General features: G+C 39.1%; 3 protein-coding genes across 3 annotated transcripts; 2 read left to right on the top strand and 1 right to left on the bottom strand.

Moving 5' to 3' along the window:
• Positions 1-5,872: 5,872 nt before the first annotated feature.
• On the bottom strand, positions 5,873-18,492 carry LOC139744871 (lysosomal acid glucosylceramidase-like). Its single transcript, XM_071655283.1, has 10 exons — positions 18,459-18,492; positions 17,105-17,308; positions 14,604-14,756; positions 14,040-14,173; positions 13,005-13,177; positions 11,632-11,869; positions 10,120-10,344; positions 8,639-8,802; positions 6,703-6,831; positions 5,873-5,975 (listed from the first exon to the last, which is right to left on the bottom strand). The coding sequence occupies exons 1-10, from the start codon at positions 18,490-18,492 to the stop codon at positions 5,873-5,875; spliced, it is 1,557 nt and encodes a 518-aa protein (XP_071511384.1).
• Positions 18,493-18,526: 34 nt separating this feature from the next.
• On the top strand, positions 18,527-22,143 carry LOC139744886 (uncharacterized). The gene is made up of 2 exons (XM_071655296.1): positions 18,527-20,045; positions 22,019-22,143. The coding sequence occupies exon 1, from the start codon at positions 18,679-18,681 to the stop codon at positions 20,026-20,028; it is 1,350 nt and encodes a 449-aa protein (XP_071511397.1). The 5' UTR covers positions 18,527-18,678; the 3' UTR covers positions 20,029-20,045; positions 22,019-22,143.
• On the top strand, positions 20,031-23,309 carry LOC139744887 (uncharacterized). Its single transcript, XM_071655297.1, has one exon. It carries the CDS (start codon positions 22,010-22,012, stop codon positions 22,991-22,993), a length of 984 nt encoding a protein of 327 aa, XP_071511398.1. The 5' UTR covers positions 20,031-22,009; the 3' UTR covers positions 22,994-23,309.

Genomic DNA, 23,309 nt, shown 5'->3' with positions numbered 1-23,309 from the left:
AAAAAAAAATACAGTTATGTTTCAATTGAGAAAAAAAAAAGAATTGAGAGGTCCACTAAAAAGCAAGCTTGTGTATTGTGAACCACTCAAAGAAAAATGTTATGAAATACTTGCCATACCCCCTAGGAAAGAGTAACATCTACAGTTGTACTCACGAAAAAGATCCAGCGATTCTCAAGTGGAAAGTTTTAAGTGAGATTTCTGTTGGTTTCCATGCTTCCCATACCCTCATGAAATTACAGTAATCAAGTTACATTAATATCAGCCCAAACGCAGCTACATGTGAAGAATAGTAAGTCATCATATGTATCCTTGTCCCCCTGGTATTAGACACAGAAAAACAGAATAGAAGAAACATGTATGTCAACTGCTTCAGGATGAGGCTAGCTACATACAAGTTTTTCTCTCTTGGGCTCACTAAAAAGACTGACTTTCAAATTGATATCGACCACAGTCTACTAATACATGAGCTGATTAAATCACAATATCATTTGCACATTATTGGTAAGCTGATAGCAAAACAGTGGAAGTGAAGAGGAAACTTCTATGCTTATAACTTTTTTGAACAAGTCAACTATGAATACTTGCAATTGCATAGTGCCATTTATAAACACATGTCAACAAAAGACAATACATAAAGGATATGGTAACTACTGGAAGAAAACCTAAGAATGTTAAGTTATCTAAACATGCATTTGAAATTGTTACCCGTAAATTCATAGCAGAGTACTGATATGCCATGAGTATTAATACTGTAGTCTTCCACAGCTAGCAGTGTCTTGAGGGCATGATAATCACACCTGCCTTCTTGCCAACGACATTCAGTATAGGGTGGAATTTTTTTAGCTAAACCAGCTGTACTCGAGTACATTTGTAGGTTATAATAATGTGCAGCATATATGCTGCATACATGCATGGGGCGAAACATATTGTCAACCATGATCCAAGTTTCCAAACCAAAGGGCAATACCAGTATCTGCTCTAAGAGTGAAATACAGTAGGAAACATAAATTGGACAAGTATGCCAATAAGTTGAGGATGACACTTCATAGCTCTATCATGAGGCCTCAGTCTCTCGGACTGGGGGCAGGTGACATCTTGGAAGAGGAAAGGTCTGATGTGCTTGACGATATTCATAGCGCTCTGTCGAGTGTTGATCCAGTAGATATCAGCCTGGATGGGTAAATGTTTGTTTTGAAGAACCACTCCAACTGTCTTGAGTAAACCCAATTATAGTTTTTCTTTCTTTTTTCGTTATCCCAGAGGTGTTCCCTCACACAAACAAGTCCTGGCTGAACATGGTAGAAGTGAAAGTACGAAAACTTTCTGATCTCAGACAGCTCCCTGTAAACGGGACAGGTACGCCTTCCAGTCTTACAATTGCCAACCCCACCAGAATCGTGAAGGAAGATGACTTCTCCACGACTTTTGAAACTGTTGAAAGCTCCTCAAGGCTGTCACAGTCAGACCTGAAAATCATGAATATTTTGAATGTTGATACGTACAATGTATTATTCTATTTCTTCGAAGGTTTAAGGTCATAATCAATACTAGAGTGTCATTGCAGAAGAAAAGGAACCATGCAGGTTACAGAAATGGAGTGATTAAAACAGATTAAATCAGATTTGAAATGTAAACTCAATGAATTAGTTCTATACCTCATCAGCCAGTGCAAGATGCATCTTAATACAAAGCATATTATGCAATTACCAAAAATACATTATGACTGTATGATTATGTCTTCTGATTTGGTTCATAGATCCAGGTATTCATAGTAAATGAAAAGGATTGGCCATAACAACAAATGATATCTTTTTTTAAAATTCAAATTATAGTTATACATGTAGTTCTACTTTACAGTCATAAGGTTGTTACTAAACTCAACATTCGATACTATTAATGCAATTAGCTGATGCACAGCACAATACAAACCTGCAATTAGTTGTTTGCTCCTGCCAAATCCTTTATCTACCAGACACCAAGTACGTCTCCTCTCCATCTGACGGTTCTGTTCCAGTTCTGTGTGCAGCCCAGGGTTGTCTGCTTGTTCAGGAATACTAGCACAGCCAAGTTTTTATTCTGCCCTGAAATATGAGAACAAATGCTTAGTCTGATTAATGTGGGTTTGAAAGGTGGACTGTACAGTGGGATTTTTAAAATCAAAATAGTGGTATAGATGCCAACTGTGTGGACTGTTGTTGTGTTCTGCCAGTGATGTATTACAACAATTATTTATTTCAATCGGAAAGAAAAAGAAGAAATGAATACCGGTACTACACCCAATGATCAGAGATATGACAGGTGAAAGAACCTTCACAGTCACTAAATCATTACATGAAATCTGGAGAATAATCTCCCCTTGGCATTTAGACAGTGAGTACCTACCCAAAAACTCCTATAACAATGCTCTGAAACATATGTTGACAATGAACACTTATTATGAATAGGCCTAATTCTACAGTACCGGTACCAGAATAACAAATGTAATGGTAATACTTCTAATAGTGTGTCGATGAGATGTCTTTGTAACCAAAGTTTAGCACTTAGCGTTAGAGTCTTTTGTGGAAAATATGAGAGAACTGATTTTGTCTTTTGGGCTTGCCCTTTGATACTTCAGCCTCATTAAGGTTCTAACTGGTTAGTACGCTAGTCCCATTATTCTTTTTCAGATTTTTTAAAAAAGTTGATACATAGTAGAACAACCCGGTATCTAATTAAGACTATTAATAAGTATTAAGACCTAGTTTGATTTACCAATGTAGAATTCAGTTGTGCAGTATAACTGTCAAGGAAAAAAAAAATGTAACGTTAGTTGTAGAACTATCTTGCTGACAATGACATTACACAAATGTCACAATCTCAAGTAAGTAGGCCCAACCTTGTTTGCCTTTGGGTGCAGAAACCTAACGTTACACTTGAACAAGTCAGACAAAGCTGAACCACATGCATGATGCAGTTTACGTTGTTGCCTGAACTAAAGTACTCCGAAATTATCCTTACTGCTAAAACACAGGATTGCTAAGGACAGTGTGAACACTGGCTGTAGCTTATTTCGACATTTTATATGAAAGGAGCGTTAAGATAAATGTAACGATGTCATACATCTACGCATCGTCAGACACAATGTAGGCTTAACACGTTACTACTACGGAAACGTTTGATAGCGTCAGCAGATCCCCAACAAAAAATTGAAAGATTGGGACTGCGCTGAGCACAGGCCTGACCGGGCCGAGCACGAAATTCAAACATTTTTTCCATGAATTTAACATCAAATTCAGTGTATGTTCTTACCATTTCATCATTGGGGATCCAATATGTTGATGTTCACCTTGAGACAGATAATCAAAATACTGCAGGCGCCGTAGAAAAAGACGTTGTGGACGGGTTGATAAGGTTGATTCGAGCTGACTCCACGTGAAGGAAAGGTGAACAACGAGCTGAAATCTTTTGGATTGCGCGTATTGCTTTGTCAAACTTCCGCGCCGTTTTCTGGCGTTTGTGCGCGTCAGAGCTAAGGGCCCTTTTCTCGCGTCACGGCCCATATATATATATATATATATATATATATATATATATAAAGATAAGTAACAAAGCTGCAACAAAGTTCATGCTGTATTCACCAACGGTTTATTTCTTCACACACACACACACACACACACACACATATATATATATATATATATATATATATATATATATATGTTGATAAGGTAGTCCACGTGTTGGCAAGATAAAAAGATAAGTAACAAAGCTGCAACAAAGTTCATGCTGTATTCACCAACGGTTTATTTCTTCACACAAATTTTCGGGCGTCTCGCCGCCCTTTCTCAAGTGTTGATACTGAGAGAACAATAACAAAATGTTATTGTTGTTGTTATTGTTCTCTCAGTATCAACACTTGAGAAAGGGCGGCGAGACGCCCGAAAATTTGTGTGAAGAAATAAACCGTTGGTGAATACAGCATGAACTTTGTTGCAGCTTTGTTACTTATATATATATATATATATATATATATATATGTATATATATATATATATATGTATATAATCAAATATATATATATATATATATAATATATATATATATATATATATATATATATATATATCATATGCTAGGCCTGTTGGTGTTCTATGGGTTCAGGCAAACAACGTTAATATGCGCCATTTTTTTTGTTGTAAAAGAAATAACGACTCAATTTTAGATTTGTTGCAGTTGTTTACCCAAACAACGTTATACACTATAGCTAATACACATGTGGTAAAACAATTTAATTACTACTACATTAGAATGTCTTTCTTAGTCAAAATAGGTTTAACTTCCAAAGAATATCAATCACCTTTGAAGTAGATCGAGGTACGTATAACGTTTGTAAGTGCTCGTTTAAAGTAAGATTTGAATCAAGGTATAGACTCTCTTTTTTTTTTTCAATGAGAAGTATACACTGTGGATAGAAATGTTTGTTTTGTGAATGGTTCGAGACTGGGAATTATAGTAGCGTGCATAAAGCAGGTATTGTCTACATTCAAATATCAATGATAACGATAACAATACGGTAATAATAAAAAAAAATGACTGTTGTCAACATTTTAACTGTATCATCAAAATTACCATTGTTAGTCTGTTTAAAGATACTACTGACTTTTCAATCAAGTATGCCAGAAACAAGTCGAAAGTTTGGCTTACATGGAAAACACACATTTCTTATGTTTTGTTGATAAACAATGTGAAAATCTGTAAAAAAAAACCAACAACAACAAACAGCACCGCAATGTTTACAAACACACTCCTGCAAACAATTCAGAAAAAGTTCGCACAAGACACGCCCAAAAATGAGACATCATCTAACCAAGAATGCATAAATTCATGAGATGAATGTGAGGCTTAGAATGACAACTTTTATTCTGCCAATTGCAAATGAGCAACTATACAGGCAATAAAGTTTGATTATCTTACACCTTCAAGTAGAAAGAATCATGTTCATCATGATATGAAAAAGTTCTCCAATGAAAGAAAGACTGAAGACAAGATTGACGTATACAATGCGCATCGATTAGATTAGGATAAAAACCCATAGTCGGCAGTTCTGGTGAACTCGCTATAGAACGGGGTTTTTAACTATCTGCCAGTGTTTGGAAGGTTGTTGTTTTTTTTTTGTGTGTGGGCGTATCCAAGTAATCTGAAGAAAAATAAAATAAAAATCATAAAAAAATATATGGAATGTTTCTAAGTATTCCTTTCACCGCAAAAGTGATGTTGAGGGTATCATGAATCAACACAAATCAACATGCATTTGTATGACATAAAACCTTTAACACTGAGCGCAACACCATTACGCTTGCACTTCAGTTTGTCTTCATATCTTTCTAGTTAACTAACAGTGGTGGGAGGGCAAGCAACAGACAGCAGTAGTAGAGGTAGCACCAGTAGAAAAAGAAACATTAATAACATTTACTGTGACAGTGATTTTCAATGACTACAAGTCGATTTCTTAGGACTTGTTTTATGTGGCTACTAACAAAGCCATGAACATTAAAGTGAACACAGGCAACCACAGGAGGACAAAAGGCTGTATGTCCCCTCAGGAGGATTCAGCAACGAGGATAAAGCAGCGTGCCTAGGGGCACAACTGCTGCTGCCGTGAGACCAGACCATAACCAAGAACCTCGCAATCAGGGGTCCTTGTTCTTAATCACTAAGCCACAACAGCCCCTCCAATCCCAGTTATCAATAACCACAAAATAATGATGATTATCTAACAGGTGAAATACACTAACACTATAAAAGTGAAAGTGCCGGTAACATATGAAAATGATGACAAGCCCCGTTTGAAAACTGAGAATCATGACGTCATGTATAGACGTAAGGGTTTCTATGGCTTCCAAAGGTAAGTCTGAATGGCTCTGGCTGGAATCTGAGCATTGATGTAGCCCACTGCAGGATCGTGAAGGCTGACGGGAAGAGGTATGTCAGCCCTGTAATCAAATCATTCCAAAGACAGAACAAATTTGAAGAATTAAAGAGCACATAGTCAGGAAGAAAATTTATCATTTTTCCACTCATCAGGGTCATTTCCTTGTTTGTTTTTTTACTTGTCAGTAATTTATCTAGAAATGTTTATTGTATGGTAGATTAAGTTCAAGAAATGACATTTTTCCTTTCAAAATACGAATATAGAAGACACATTGGCGCAGTGTAGGAAAAGAGTTTGGCTTGTCAATAACTTGAAAATCAAAGCTCATAGATATTAAAGACATAATCTACCATTTGCAGATGAAACAAAAACCCAGCATTAGTGCTTTAAAATAGTTCTAAAATGTGAGTTAGGGATAGAAACAACCACTGTAAAAATCTGAATCCATGTAATCGATAGTAAGTATTGTTAAATGCACAAAATGAGAATAATAGTTATGATAAAAACGTTTCCAAGCTAAACCATCTACAGTGATGTTTTATTGAGAAACATACTGATATCTCCTTGTATTTTAAACTTTATTGTGAAAATCTTCCATAGTAGGATGTTTTGTGATACAGCAGACCTACACATATGCATCAAATGTGATATCTTGAATTATTTTAATCACTGCTCCCAAAGGTAAGAGGACCTTTAATGTTTTGCTAGTATGAAGACACATAAATCAAGTTTAGTTACAAACATTCAAATGGCTTTTAACTACGAGTTCATGTTGAACTCGGTCTTACGTGTTGAGAATGACGACAGTCGTTGAGCCATCAGGCAGGCTGAAGGCGATGCTGTGGAGATTCTTGATGTCGACTCCCTTGTTATTCACTGATAGTCCCACACGCACAGAACCTGGCACGATAAATTTACTGAAATGCAACAATACACACCATGTCATGATGTAATTATGCATGAATATTCTACCAAATTATTCATTCCCTTAATTCTTTTAAATCTATCATTGTTGAAAAACATCTTTTAATATTGGTGATGAAAGCCAGTTTAATGAGGACTACTTTAAATATAGTACATCATGAAAGGTAAACAAATCCATAAGAACTATACAAGAGACATTATCTATCATAACAAACTTTAATATTCAAAGTATCAAAAGTATATTCATAAATTGCTTTCTACACTGCTGGTACTGCTTCAGTATATTCACACTTTGGCCTGATTTGTAGATCATCACTACATAATCAACTTTTCACGAAAATGGAGGAGATTCCTACTTTGAGAAACATCGTTGTGACCCTGCATCACAAAACCACGAAAAAAAAAAGTCCTGTCACACAGATTATTAGTTAATGGCATATTCTAAAAGAGCAGACTCTAAGCTAAAAAATGATGTATAAATCAATACAAATAGACTTATTTTAAAACCTATCTAAACATCGGAAAGAAAGTACACACTGGAAAAGAGGCCTTGAAGGTAAGGGACCTAGCTATTCAAGCACCAAATCTCACAAAACATAAGTATACATCGCTCTGTACACTGAATGGGGGGAAAAACCCCAGAAAGTAACACTGCACAGCAACCGCATGAGAAGATTATCGGATTAGGCTGACAATTTTTGCACACTCTTGATGCAGACATTCTATCTATAGCTTATACTAACTTTCAAAACGGTACAGTTGGAAGGGAAGAGTACGAAAGGGATTCGTCTAAGAAATGTAACGGAGCCTGTAAACATATACCTAACTACAATGTTCTACAACAAAAAAAAGTTCAAGAAAACTGAGCCCCCCACAAGTTACCACTTTTTTTACTTCATAATTATTGCAAACTTATGTAAAAGAAGAATTGCTCTTTCAGAAATCATAAAAAAGTAAAGATTGACTTGATTGACCCATTTCATTTTTTTAGTACTCAGTTAGAATTGGGGAGTGCGACTTTTTGTTGGTTTTCGATGCATGGTAACATTAACTGAAGTTTTGCCAATAGATTTAAAAAATAAGTTAGATTGAACCCACTTAAGGTATATTGTACAGCTGAAGATATGTCAGCAACAAAACTGGAAATTGACTGTTAATCCTTTAATCTCAAGTGTGGCTGCCAACAGTTCTTGATTTAATTTTAAACTTAGCAGTACACGGAAAGTACAAACCTCACAAATATAAGTCTCTTTTTATACACCATAGAACTGTGCATGCATCCTTTTAAAGATTCTGGGTCAGGATTAGGATCTGGCTGGATCACTATAGCAAAACCTTAATTACCTGTTCTAGCTTTTACGATATCTACCTATTTGAGGGGGGGGGGGGTTGGGAATCACCAACACACATATCTCAAAATTTATGTTCTATCTGAGGGGGGAATATTTTGCCTATTAACAGGAAGGAAAGAGTGTAACAAACGACAGTACTCAACTCGATTCACTGGACTTTCAACCAAAGCTCCGTTACTGCAGAGCAAGCATGTTTCTATGACTAAGCCATCTCGCCATACCTTCCTAGTAAACCAGTAAAATCATATCTGAACCATTTACAGTTTTTTGTGTCAAGTGCGGTTTTTGTTTTGTTTTGTTTGTTTGTTTGTTTTTGTTAGGGGGTAGCACTTACAGTAGATAACTGTTTTTATTTTGTATGTACAATGTTTGTTGTTAGCTCTTTTTTTTTTGGGGGGGGGGGGGACACGTACAACACACCTGATTATTTGTGATTCTGAGATTTTACCTGAAGTGGCCGAGATGGTAGTACATGGGCTGTTTGTAAAATATGTCTTGAGCGGCATCTACAATGATGGGACTGTCAGCATGGCCGTGGACCCAGTTTGGTCCTCCTTGGAGATTCAGTACCAGGTTCCAATCCACCCAGCCTGTCACCCAGTGATTCATTACCTGAACAGAAAACAAAAAAACAACAACAAATGTGGCAATCACCAAGTTGACAAAATACGTGGTAGGAACATCTCCTAACCCTGCTGGAAATAACGCAGTGTCCCACAGTGTGAGAAACACAGTGTGAACACAGTGAACACAGTGTGAAATCTCTTCACACTGTTAAATTCGAGCGTTTTAACAGTGTGAACACATTGTGAATCATCAATTCACAGTGTGACACAGAACATACCATGTGAACACTCTGTGAAAACTAAATCACAGTGTGAAATCATCTCCACACTGTTATCTTTTTCACATAGTCGACTATGTGACCACACTGTGAACACACTGTGGGACACTGTGTTCTTTCCAGTACGGAAAGGAGCATCTTTCTTCGTGTACTTGTGCAGGGTTCATAACACTATTGGCTGCTTAGATTAGTTAACTATTATTATGCATATTTCTCGTGTTCCTTCTGATTCCTGCACTGCAGATGGTTTGATCACTATGTACTATGTTATTAAGATACAAAGAAATTCAATAAATGATTGAGTGTATAATGAAGTGAGAAAAGACGTTAAGAAGGCAGAACACATCCACGATTTACACAGGTTCTAGAATCTCACATCCCCACATTTTTATGTTTAGATTGTATTTTTCGATTTTGCAGTTTTTGTAATCTTGCATTCCTGTTTTCAGCAACATGTTAGTAGATTTCAATAGGCATGGACCAAACGGTTACAGCTCGTTATTCCGAAGGTTCGTTATTCCGACGGCTCTTTAGTCCGAAGATTCGTTATTCCGAAGGTTCATTGTTCTGAATTTCATTTTCGGATTAACGAATCTTCGGAATAACGAAGCTTCGGAATAACGCCACAAATGTTCGGATTAACGAACCCTTTTTCATTTCCGGATTAACGAACCTCTAGGTATAGGGAATTTGTGTGTTTCGGATTAACGACCCTTCGGAATAACGAACCTTCGGAATAGCGAACCTTCGGAATAACGAACAGCACCCGGACCGAACACCTCAAGGTGGCTTACTGAAAGCAAACAATCCCAAAGTGAACCGATCAAGAAACACCTAAAACTATGCAAAGCTGCGGGGCACATCACCTTCGGTGTTCATTCTGTCATCAGTTGAGACCACATTCGGTTCCCTGTCCCCCGTCCTCTGTGCCAGTGTGCCCCATTCTCAAATTCCCAACTCCCGAGCTTTCTCTACTCTACTTTTGCCACATTAATCAGTGAATATTGGGTAAAGCGCCCTCGCATCCCACCTCCCTAGCCATACCAGGGACATCCCTGCCCATACAGAGCAAGGCTTGCACTCACGTTGATGATGCTCTGGCTGTATCCCTCCCCGCGAGACCAGCTGCCGAAATCCACTCGCCCGTCAGAAAAGGCGGCGCCGTAGCACGCCTCCGAGTAGAGCATGAAGTGGTTGGGAAAGAGGCTGTGGGTTTCTGACAGCTTTAGACCCACGGGGGTGTACCTGTCTAGATACCAGTGAACTGCAATCCCCGAGAGGTACTTCTCTGAATCCTTGTCGCCAAGAATCTGAGAGAAGAGAGTAGTATAGAAGGGGGAAATGCGACCCTCTTCGTGCGAGCGAAAGTTTTTCACATGATTCAAGCTACTATTCTCAAATCAGTTTTTGACAAAACTTGTTTAACTCTCATATGAAAATGTTTAATGTATTGAGATATGGACCTGACAAGACTCTGCACTTGCAATGTGAATCACGACATCAATCATTTTTATGATAGATACAATAATCTTGACTCAATAGTCTTGATGTCATATTTCTTCTTCCCCAAATAACTGATGGACGACATGTTCCTCTTGATACGTACCTTTGAAATAGTTCTCCTGGTAGGGTGCGCTGCAAATACTCTGTACGAAGAGACCTCAAAATTCCTTATACAGGCCCACAGGGTATCTTTCCGTATTCCTAATTGCTCTTGTATTTTTCACTGAACTAAAGCAGCATTGGTAGTGATAATGGATACTCAGACTGACAGAGACAGATGCCCAATCACGTAGAATAATCATTATGTTATGTACATGAAAGAGGTATGATAGGGCTCTTATTTTGGACCACCTGCACCCTCCTTGCACTCCTGATAGAGTGCATAGTTTAATTGCCGAGTCGAAGGGAAGAGCATTCAATTATTTGCATGTGCCATCTTATTTATATTAGACGTAGGGGCCTACAGTTTGCCATTTGTATATATATATATATATATATATATATATATATATATATATATATACATATATATATATATATGTATACATAAATATATAATACATATATATAATATATGATACATATATACAATATATATATATATATTTGAGTAGGTTATGAAATGTCCTTGTGATGAGAAAGACAAGAAAAGAAAGGAAAGAACTGAAAAATATTAAAGACATAGTCTATCCAAAATGTTGTACACCATGGCAACATTTCGCCTCTTCATCCCTTGATTTATGGAGTCAACGTGCACTATATGTATATCTTTTATGCGACCCTCGTCACAAGAAGGTATAATGTATGTTAAGGGAGAGGAAGAGAGGGAAAGAGAGAGAGAGAGAAAAGATAGATAAGAGGGGAGAGATTTAGTTAACATCTGCAAAAGTAGGAAGTCTGTAATTCTCCCCACAATAAAGAGTTATCTCTCCTTAGTTATTACACTTAATTTATTTGACACACTTCTTGAATCACAATTTCCCCTACATCATTGCAATAGATTAAAGATTCAATAACTTTGCAGTGATATTACAGATGAAACATAAATCCCAAAGAAAATATATTATTCATGGACTTGTGGGTGAAATCCTTACAGTCTGGGGCCAGCTGGGCAGTTTGAAGCTCTGGTCATCCATCATCATCAGTTTGAGGTCCTGGAACCCAGCAGCCTCCAGGGCTGGTCCCAGGTCCAGCTTGACAAAGTCTCGCTCCATGCTGGCACTGTAGTACATCGCCTGGAAGGAGAAGTTTCCAATGAGGCCGTCCATCGGTTCGTTCTGGACCGTCAGCCCCCAGAGGGAAACATTCTGCTTTGCATACTCCTGAACGAATCTAGTAAAATGGCAAAAACAATGATAAATGACAATTAAAAACAATTCGCCCAAACCGAGAGTGAGTTAGCAACGGTATACGAGGGACAGTTAATTCCAATAGGTTTCATGGACAATGAGATGTACACACACTACTAATCACAAATTCAACAACATGATATCTGCAATATTATACGATATTTAATTACCATATCATTACTTCGCACCAAGTCAATATGTCAGATATAATAATAATGACGGTTTGGTTGACCGCGTACTGTTTGCGCTCTTTTTTGTTTGCGTTTTTTAACACGAGCGCCTATGGGGAAATGAACAAATGAAATGACAAAACTCTATAAAAAGTGATAATTACAAAAATATTCCATCAAATTCGAAACTGAAAAAAAAATCACAATATGTATAAAACGGAATGTCCACAATCGAAATGAATGAAAATCTCGAAATCGAATATTTTATTTTGACCGAAAATCGGGGTATATACGACGGTTCGGATGACCGCCGATTGCGACGGGTCAAGAAATGCATCTACAAAAGCAAAACACATACAGATTTCATAACTTTATATATTGTAGTGCAATTCCAAGAACACACATTTTCTTTTTTTTTACCATTGTATATTTATTGATTTCATTCAAATCATTCGTCAATTAATCCATTCTGGGTGTAACATGAACAATACAAATACAATTCAAAACACAAAACAAATCCATTTTTAAATCTATACTGCCAAAATCTCTCTTCAACATAAATAACTCGATTATGAATCAATCCCACTGATATTTTTCTTTTAAACCAAAAAGAAAAATAAATAAAGAATAAAAAAAAATTTGACATATGCCAACCATATATATGGTAATATAATCATGGAATCAACTCGTATACTCACAACAGCATATGAAGAGCTTGCTTCCAAAAGGCGCTAAATCCGTCATTTTTCAATGAATTTAACGTCTTTTGGTTGAAGGTTCTTCATATACAACAAAAATAAAAAGATACATTATACAAATCTAGAATGAAATCATCAAACATCATCAACAAACATAAAACTGTAGCATCATCAAACACACATACACACACACACACACACACACACACAAACACACACACATCCTGGTTGATACAGTCTGCTGCCTCACCTGACAAAGTACTGAGCCCATGTCTTGAAGTATTTACCACCCGGCTGACCAATCAACTGACCCTTGCCATTCATGTGTCCATCGGTCTTCATCCAGCCTGGAGCTGACCAAGGGCTGCCAAACAGTTTGACCGTCCGAGAGGAGAGCCCCATAGCTGACTTGATGACAGGAATCTGTTGAATAAGATGGTGGGTTTATAGAACCAGGGTCAACAGGGGTCAAAATAGCCCAGTGACTTTGTGAAAGATTATTTTCATAGAAAAATGAGAGATGCGGTTTAGTACTGTAGTGGGTACATTTCATGCTGTTGAATGTACCTACTTGCCGTATCTTGATCATGTTGTCTAGTATGTGCAATCTTAAAGGAGACCTCCGGATGATTTTTAGATTTTTACATTTTAACAACTATCAATTAGTTATACTGAGGACAGATGAGTTTCAGAATTTTTGATAATTGGGATGAAGAATAAGAATATTTTCGAAGTTTATAACAAATTGCAATGAACAAGGATGATGACATGGCAGGGTCACCATAAGAATGCATGAGTTGGGGCTCAAGGAAGCAGAACAAAAGAAGGCATACATACTTACTCTTTATACACAGGTGAACTCGCAAGCAAGCAGTATTGTAACAGAATTGCACTGATACATTTCTCAAATATGTGAACCTCCTATATTATCGTCCTTGTCCAATGTACTGTTATCTGCATTGGTTGTCTGGTGTCGAGTTACAGTTGTGGGTATGTTTCACCCTTATTCGTGAAAATAAAGGGGTCATAAATAGGAGGTTTATACTTAGTTTATTTCAGTTGCTGAATCCTTGTGAAGATTTGGTCAAAACACAGAGATCAAGCTCTGAGTATGATATCCCACGCTCTATTTCGTCCAGTTAAAGTTGCCTGACGATATCTCTGGGAAATGTTTCGTCAAATAATAATGTTAAACATGATAAAGCAGGTTCTAAGAAGATAGGTCAGGATAAAAGAACAGTGGTGACAGTGATTTTAAAGCAATGTGAGAGTGGAACTCATCGACCTTGAAGACGAGATCCTCCTTGGCCAGGGAAAAGTTGAGGAGACCGAGATCTCCGGAGTGGTCATCGTAGGAGTATTCGTGGGTGGAGAAGTCGCAGCTTGCCATGGGGATCCGTCCGATGGTGTACTCAATGCCTGTGGAATTGTTTGATGGCAAGAGAATACTATTAGCACAGACTTGAAAAGTAAAAACACTGTATGATGATGAGGATATTAAATGATAACAGTAAAACAAAAACAACAACAACAACAAACAAAAAGATATTTATGATGACAAAATATAGCAATGATGTTAGAAAAATAACAGTGAAATGAAATCAAAAGGTGTCTGAGCTTTCGATCCTATAGAAGAATCTTCATCAGAGGCAAAATGATCAAATAACAGTTATTACATAATGATAATGAGATTATCAGGATAAATCGTTACCCCATCATTATAAAAAAATACAACTGCTACTAATGATAATTAATAATCTCTATTGTGACGACTATATCACAATACCACAGTAAGACAAATATCAATACTATCCCTGCCTACTGCTATCAATAATAACAGAAAGTTCACCATCTTGGGAATAATAGGACTTCAGAAGCAGTTCTTGGGCCCCGGTAGAAAGGTTGCGGATGTTAATGGTTGCTGCATCCGTAAAGGCTCCACCAAACCCCAACACTGACTGGAAGCGAAGACTGATGTTAACACTTAAGACAGCACCAAAGTCTGGTTTGGATGGGAAGAGGAAAATTAAGGGACGGATTATCAATAAACGATGGACTGCAACACAGTTGCATAATCAAGTAGTGCCAGAAAAATCTGACGCAAACAATCTTAAAAACCTCAAGACTTGGGGACTACATGCTGGATGCACTTTGGGCAACGATCTCCTAATTTGGGGCATTTTGACCCAAGCCAAAGTTAATGGTGGGGAGGGGGGGGGGGATGGAGCTGGCCTAACTTACAGAAGGACAGAAACATCCTTTCTTTACTTGATTGGTCGAGACACCTGCAGCCTTGTTCTTTTTTTCTTTTTCTTTTTTTTGATCATGTATTCTGCCATGAGAAATCCAGACATTTCCGTATTGCTCTGACTCCACAATTCTCTGAGTCAATATTCGGAGATACACAGAAATATATCTACACTTGATTACTTGATTAGTCTAAACGTAATACTGCGTAACAACTATAGACCTGTATTTCTCCTTTGTCAGGGAAATCCAGCAACACCTGTTCTTAAGTAGTTCAGGGCCCTGTTTTGTGAAGGGTTAACATTGATTATATATTTGATTTCAACTGTAAGTCTATGGCAGCCTGCGTGGTAAGGAAATTTAAAATCGATTTTATCTTTTGATAAAACGGGGCCCAGAGCGACTCCAGACACAATACTCACAGGCTTAACACTGCTGTTTCTATAGTATGTTTTTAAAACAGTGGACCATAGGTAGGGACCACTGGTGGGCCATGAAGCTCTTGCATGTGGGCCGCGATGTCTTTATAGATTTGTAATTGATCTAACCGGGCCTCAAAATAATTGTAGGAGCCGAAGTGGGTCTTGGGTTAAAAATTATTGAGAAGCATGGGTGTAGAATAAAGCAGCACCTCTACAATATTTGATTGCTCCAGGCTAAATACCTAAAATCTAATGCGTTCTCTCCTATTGTGTTAGAAAATCTTGTTTAACTCTCGAGCGTTACAAGTGCACCATGAAATCTGATGCCCCATTTTCCTGTCTTATCACAAACTCAGTGAGAACACCACGGTAGTTACGTCTCTTTTCCTTTCTACTATCGCTATTGACAACCACCCTGAGAAGAGAATCCCTGTATGTATGGTGAAAAAAAACAAACAAACAAAAAACTGAAACACACTTTGCAAGATCACATGTCCTGTATGCTTTGGAGAAAAAGACAATGAACTACAGCCAATATTTGCAAAGCAGAACTAGCTCATGCCTTATCACTGATTGTGTTGTCAGTCATGAGGTCAATAGGACAGAAAACTCGCGAAGCCAGCTGAGGATTATTTTAATCTATCTTTACCTTTTAGATGCAAAAGACACTATTCAACATTGTGGAAGTTCATTTTGAGAAATTGTCAAACTTTGCTGACTGAGAGGTATATGATAATGGAAAATGAAAGGAACATAGACCAATTAAGTTTCCTTCTCTTTATCATGCTGTCATGAAACCTTTAACTAAGTCAACCATTGACGGAGGTAATAGTAGGTGAGCAACCTCCTTGTTTTAACTTTAATCTCAGATACTTATAAGTTAATGTGAAATATGGAGCAAAGTTCTCCGTTAAATCAGTGATCACAACTTACACAGTGTAAGTGAAATAATTATCATATGGAAATGGAGGTCTATATACTTACACAGTTTCCTCACTTAATTTGGGCATCATTTCTATGACAATAACATGGTCTTGTATTGATGCAACTTCTCAAAATAGTTATTGTAATCTCTAAACCGGTTTCACGGTTACAGTGTACAATCTGAACATGTACAGATAGAGGTCATTGCTGACTCTCTGATGCATTTTACTGCTTGAGATTGACTTGTAACTGAGGTAATTAAAGAACTGGATCCTTTGTCATGAAAAGTATAATCGTATGTTATAAACATTTCAGGCTTATATTTCATTTCATTCATGTATTTAAGCACGGTACATACTTCAGTCCGGAGACTGTTCTATATGCATATACAGGTCAAATTGTATACATTATTCTTTTCAACCAAATTAACAAAGGCCATTCATGCAACACTAATACAATTAAACTACCACTTTTTGCCTAGGTGTTTTTAACTGCTCATCTGTTTAAAACATTAATCCATGTTTTAAAACATCTGGGTTCAGATGTCATTGCAAGCCAATGCTAACAGCAAACTGGCTTATTGCTCTTGTGCTAATGAATACAAGTTAAATATTAAATTCCAGTTGTACAGTGACAAGAAATGTCACAAATATGAATTGTGCTGCTATGCTGATTCATCTGCAATTAAGTATAAACACAAGATTTGTAAAATGATAATTTAACGATTACAAAAAATAACGTGAGTTATTTTCTTGACCTGTTACATTGGACTGTTTAGATGTGCTGAAGACTTGCTGGCGTAGACGGTCCGATGCATTGCTAGAGGTGTAGACAACAAACTGGTCTCTTGGAACCGGATTATAGTTGGCAACGGTGTCACAATAGGTGGCATTACAGACACATACAAATCCCTGGAAACCAGGAAAGGTTTTGGGTACGCATGGCTTTGCTGATGGCGAACCTATAGTTCAACAAAGGATGATAACAAATGAAAGATGGTGTAATATGATATGAAAGAGGATGCTCTTTAAAGAGGAAAACCACTCAAAAAAAAATAAACAAACTCTTAAAGAGAGAGAAAAATATATCCCTACAGAACGTTGCAATTCTGACAAAATCGTATGAGAAATAACGGAGATATGACATTTTGAAATTTCACATTTCTTTCGGAAAACATAATTATCTTGACCAGTCCTCTATGAATATTCATATAAGCTACCGTAGCTGATGATGACATGCCCTCACAATTATTTTCGTGTTTGTTATCTATGAAATGCGGAAAAATGTTACATTTAGTTAATACAGGTAAAAAGCATATTCCGATACCAATTTCTTTTTTTTATTTTGGGTGGTTTTAAGACAAGTTTTACGTTTATACAGCTGAAATATGATATTTTTGTCATTTCTGTATATATAGATAAAATGAGTAAGATATTATGAGAGGGATGACTTCATCAACTTGCTAATTTTACTGGTCAAGAAGTGTTTTCCGAAAATTTTTGAAATTTAAAAATGTCATGATTTCCTTATTTTTCATCCGATTTTGATCATTTTTTTTCACCGTTCTCCAAGGAATATTTTTCTCTTTTTTTTAAACGAAATTGATTCAATTTTGGAGTAAATTTCTTCCGTAACTTGATTCAGTGGCCCGTATTCTACTGTAGACCAAGGTTTAAACCCATTTTAGACTCACCTATGGTTTAGCTAGACCCGAGGTTTAATTTTGTATTCTGCTAGCGAGGTTTAGTTAAACCCAAGTCTATTTTGGGTTTAAATTAAACCTGAAGTAGTCTTGGGTCAAGCCACCATGGTGCCCTCTAAGGAAGAAGAAATTCTCCCTCTCTGAGTACTTTTCTCTCCACAAATCCACTTAAATTTATTATTGGCAGTGTATCAGCCACATGAGCGTGACTTTCTTGGATTTTGAATAGTTTTTACGGGTATATATTATGTCGAATAAGGGCCCGCCGTATTTTTGCTTGTGACGACTCGTGAAGCACTGTACATTACTGTGCAGTTTGTGTACGTGTGCGACGCACATCACAGGATACATGGTAAGTGTAGCGCTTAGCGCTATTATTTTTATTTCGTGAGTTTACGCAAGAACTCACAGTGAGAGAGCCCGCTCAACGCGCGCGCAGTCATATCGCTTCTTCGCACGTTTTGCACGAGGGGCTAAGTTCCCTCATCGCAGTCTAAATCCAGTTTTATTCGTCCTTTTAACTGTGCATCTTCGCAATATCTTATCATATTGTGGATTGTTATTATTTATAGCTCAGTTAGAGCTGACTTTGCTTCGGAAGTGGATTTTTATTCACGAGATATCGCGGGATGGAAATTCCGCTTTCCGCTCCCCCACAGCATACAGCTAAGCCTGTCGTGGGTGGCACCACTAGTACGAGCGCCCTGCATACAGCTAAGTCTGTCGTGGCGATGGTGACTACAGCCGTGCATCATGAACCCAAGTGTTCGCCGGCTAGTATTAAGGCTCCAACAAAGAAAGAAGGGAATGGGAAAACCCTTAAAAAACCCACCAAACCGGGCCTAAGTAAGAAGGCAGCTCCCCCTAAAGAGAAGACGGACGCGGAGGTGCTTTCCCGCCTTTCTAAACTCGAATCCATGTTTGAAAAGGTCATGGAAATACTGCCGTCTCAGCCTACTCGTATCCAACAACAGCAACTACGTGCCGGCCATGTTGGCACGGCTTGTACCGCAGAAAACCACGGTGGTGTGCCGTTTGGGGGCATGGATGTGTGTGCTACAGACGATAGTACGCAAGCACGCGGTACGCTGCACGACGACCACGGCGGCAGCAGCTACAGTGGGGATGAATGCGATTTCCCTGCGGCGGCAGCGGGTTACGCACCCGCAGAGCTCACGGGGCGGCCAGTACAAGTGCCATCCTTTGCTGCAAAATTTGCGGTCTCCGCCTGTGTGGGCGACCCTATCAATGACGAATTGGCAAATTCTACGAATTATCTCATCTCCCATTGTCTGGAGGAAAAATCTATGGAAGAGTCAGCGGCAAACTACCCAGCACCGAGCAATTGCCCCAACTTACTAGTCCCTAAAGTCAATCCAGTGATTTGGGATAATGTGACACAGACTACGCGCAGCAGAGACGTTAAGCTGCAGAGAGTACAGAAATCTCTTACCCGCGGGCTGTGTGCGTTCCTACAAACTCTTCCTACTGACTTGAACGAGGCGCAACAGGACGCACTCGCTTTACTCTGTAATGCCAATTACGAGATGAATTGCCTGAGAAAGGAGCTGATCAAGCCCGATATGAACGCTGCTTACGCACATCTGTGCAAGCCTACTACGCCCGTGACCGCGTTTCTATTCGGTGATGACTTGGGACAACGTGTAAAAGATCTCAAGGAGGAGAATAGGGCTGCCTTTAGTGTGGTTAAAGGCCAGGCTAAGAGATCTACTCATCAGCCGTACCACCCATACAAGCGCACGGCCAGCGGTGGATTCAGCCGGAAGCAATATCGGAACGCAGGCTGGCTCGCAGCTGGCGATACATCCAGGCCTTTTTTAGGCCAGCAGCAGCGGGGATACAGACATTCAGCCCCGCACACGCAGACTCGCCCACCTCCAGCTCATGCGCACAACCGGGGGCAGAGCTACTCGACAGCAACCCCAGCCAAGCCAAACACTGTGTCACGGAGAAAGTAACTGCACTACCCAAGGAGGTAAGTTGCAGGCCTAGCTCTTGTTGTGGAAATACACAATCTACTCACACTGTACAGTCAGTTTTTGACATTGAACATGTAGATGTTCCATTAGACCTGCCCGTTGGGGGTCGATTGAGGCATTTTAGCAAACAGTGGAATCATATTACCACTGATCCTTTCATACTTGATGCAATTAGCGGTTACAAACTTGAATTTCAAGAGGCGTATAGCCCACCTCACAGAGGTAAACCGCCTTACCACTACAGAGTGGGTAATGCTGAGGAGAGCAAGATTGACATTGAAATTCGAAAACTGGCCGAGAAAGGCGTAATCGAAGAATGCCAGCATGTGGCTGGAGAATTTGTGTCCAATATCTTTACACGCCCAAAGAAAAATGGGGACATACGCCTAATTTTAGATTTATCGGACCTCAATGACAGTCTGAATGTACAGCATTTCAAAATGGATAACATCCATACGGCTACAACCCTAATTTCCCCTGGTTGTTACCTTGCCTCAATCGACCTTCGAGATGCCTACTACTCTGTCCCTGTTCACCCCTCATATCGCAAGTATTTGAGATTTGTCTGGCATGAGAAATGTTGGCAATTTAAGGTACTCCCCAATGGCCTTAGTACAGCGCCTAGGCTCTTCACAAAGCTTATGAAGCCGGTGTTCGCAAAGCTGCGACAGGCAGGCCACCTGGTTGTGGGGTATTTAGATGACACTCTCATAATCGGTGAAACTGAATCACAAGCACTAGAAGCGGTGCAAGCAACCACAAAACTGCTCTCTGACCTTGGTTTTGTCATTCATTCAGAGAAATCTATCCTAGAGCCTCAGCAACGGCTCCAATTTTTGGGGTTTATCTTGGATTCGGAAAGCATGACTATAACGCTCCCGCATGAGAAATGTCAAAATATCAGGGCAGTATGTGCGGAATTGCTAGGGAAACAAAACCCTACTATCAGGCAGGTGGCGCAGGTCATTGGGAAACTGATTGCTACTTTCCCTGCTATTCAATATGGCCCCCTCTTCTATCGTAACCTAGAAAGAGACAAAATTCTTGCACTAAAATCAAGCAAAGGGCATTTTGATCGACCTATGAATTTGTCTGAAGCTTCTAAACAGGAGTTAATGTGGTGGTTCAATAACATTCACTGCCAGTCGGCACCAATTAGTCGAGATCGGCCAGCTTTAGAGCTACGTACTGACGCCAGTGGGCAAGGATGGGGTGCCACTGATTTAAGCAGTGAAACTGGCGGTAGATGGGATGATCAGGAGATAGTGCATGCTCTAAACAATGAAATCAACTATCTTGAAATCTTAGCTGCAGGGCTTGGTTTGAAGTCATTTTGCGGCCACCTGCATGATACACATGTGCTCATTAGAACTGACAACACAACAGCTGTAGCCTACCTGAACAATATGGGAGGCATTAAATCTCGAGCCTGCGACAGGGCAGCACGAGACATTTGGGTTTGGTGTAAGGAAAGGAATATCTGGATCACAGCAGCCTATTTACCAGGTCGTGACAATACAGAAGCAGACAGGAGATCTCGTCATTTTAATGACAGAACAGAATGGATGCTGAATAAGAAAGTTTTTACTGATATCACTAAGAAATGTGGTACTCCCCAAATTGATCTTTTCGCGTCCAGACTCAATAAGCAGCTGCCTGCGTACGTTACGTGGCTGCCTGACCCAGATGCGGTTTCTGTGGATGCATTCACTCTGAATTGGGGTGATCTGTATTTCTACGCATTCCCTCCTTTCTGCCTCATCCCCAAATGTCTCCAAAAAATAGAAAACGACAAGGCACATGGTCTCTTGATTGTCCCAAACTGGCCTACGCAAGCGTGGTTTCCTCGCATGAGGAGAATGCTTAAAGATGAACCACTCTTAATTCCTAGACACAGGAATTTGATTACGCAACCAGTATCTGGGGAACCGCACCCTTTACACGCTTGCCTTGATCTGTTATGTTGCAGGTTTTGAAGCTGCCGTTCGAGAACTCTGGCATGAGCAGCAGAACGGTGGACATCTTGGCAGCATCTTGGAGGGCATCAACCCAAAGACAATATTGTACATATATAAGGAAATGGAGAAAGTTTTGTACACTTAAGAAGGAAAGTCACCTTCATGCCAAGATTAATTTTGTTTTGGAGTTTTTTACACACATGTTTTATGAAGAGAACTTGAGCTATTCAGCTATTAACTCAGCACGGAGTGCACTTGCTACCTTTCTAGTGTTAGAGGATGAACAATTTACTGTCAGCACTCATCCGCTTCTCTCTCGTTTTATGAGAGGTGTGTTCCAGCTCAGGCCCCCAAGGCCGCGGTATTCGGAAATTTGGGACGTGAATATTGTTTTTAGATATTTGAGAAGTCTAGCTCCCGCTAACTCGCTTAGCTTGAAGCAATTAACGATGAAGCTGTGCATGTTACTGGCCTTGATATCCACCCAGAGGGTACAGACTTTGCATTGCCTGAATCTAGACAGCATGATTCTCAAACAATCTATGGTGTCATTCAAAGTTAATGAACATCTTAAGCAGTCTAGACCTGGGAATTTTGGATTGGACGTACTTTTGAAAGCGTACCCCCCAGACAGACGTTTGTGTGTAGTTACATACATTAAGGCCTACCTTCGGAGAACCAAAGAGATCCGAGGAGAGGAAAGTCATCTCTTCATTAGTTTTCGCAAGCCTTTCAAGAGAGTAACGGCACAGACAATTTCTCGATGGATCAAAGAAATCATGACTGGCGCTGGCATTGACACCACAATGTTCAGTGCACATTCAACCCGAGCAGCATCTAGCTCAGCAGCAAACAGGGCGGATGCACCTATTCCTCTGATCCTCGCAAAAGCAGGCTGGTCAAAAGAACGAACATTCCGTAAATTCTACGACAAACCTCTACAAGAAGAGGGACAGTGCCTGTCACAACTCATTGTGAGGGAATAATGACCTCAGACCAAGGTAATTTGAGCTTACATTTTGCTTGCCATTGTGCATGCTTGAGTTTGTTCAGTTGGAACAAATGTGACTTCTGTGCTACAAAATCTCACTGTGAGTTCTTGCGTAAACTCACGAAATAAAATAGAAAGATTAAACGAGAACTTACCTGTTTGAAGTTTGATCTTTATTTTATGAGGGAGTTGGAGAAAGAATTCACAGTCCCTCCTCTCCCTTCCCATGGCATGAATACTATTACAAAATGTATAGATCAACTTCAAGTAAGTTCTCAATCTTTCCACTCTGACAGAAGTCACATCTTGTT

The sequence above is a fragment of the Diadema antillarum genome, unplaced genomic scaffold, assembly GCF_040938485.1.
Source record: "Diadema antillarum isolate AM-2024a unplaced genomic scaffold, OU_Dant_1.0 seq00001216_RagTag, whole genome shotgun sequence".
NCBI lineage: Eukaryota > Metazoa > Echinodermata > Echinoidea > Diadematoida > Diadematidae > Diadema > Diadema antillarum.
Note: the sequence above shows the minus strand (reverse complement) of the source record. Positions and strands in the feature narration are given on the sequence as shown.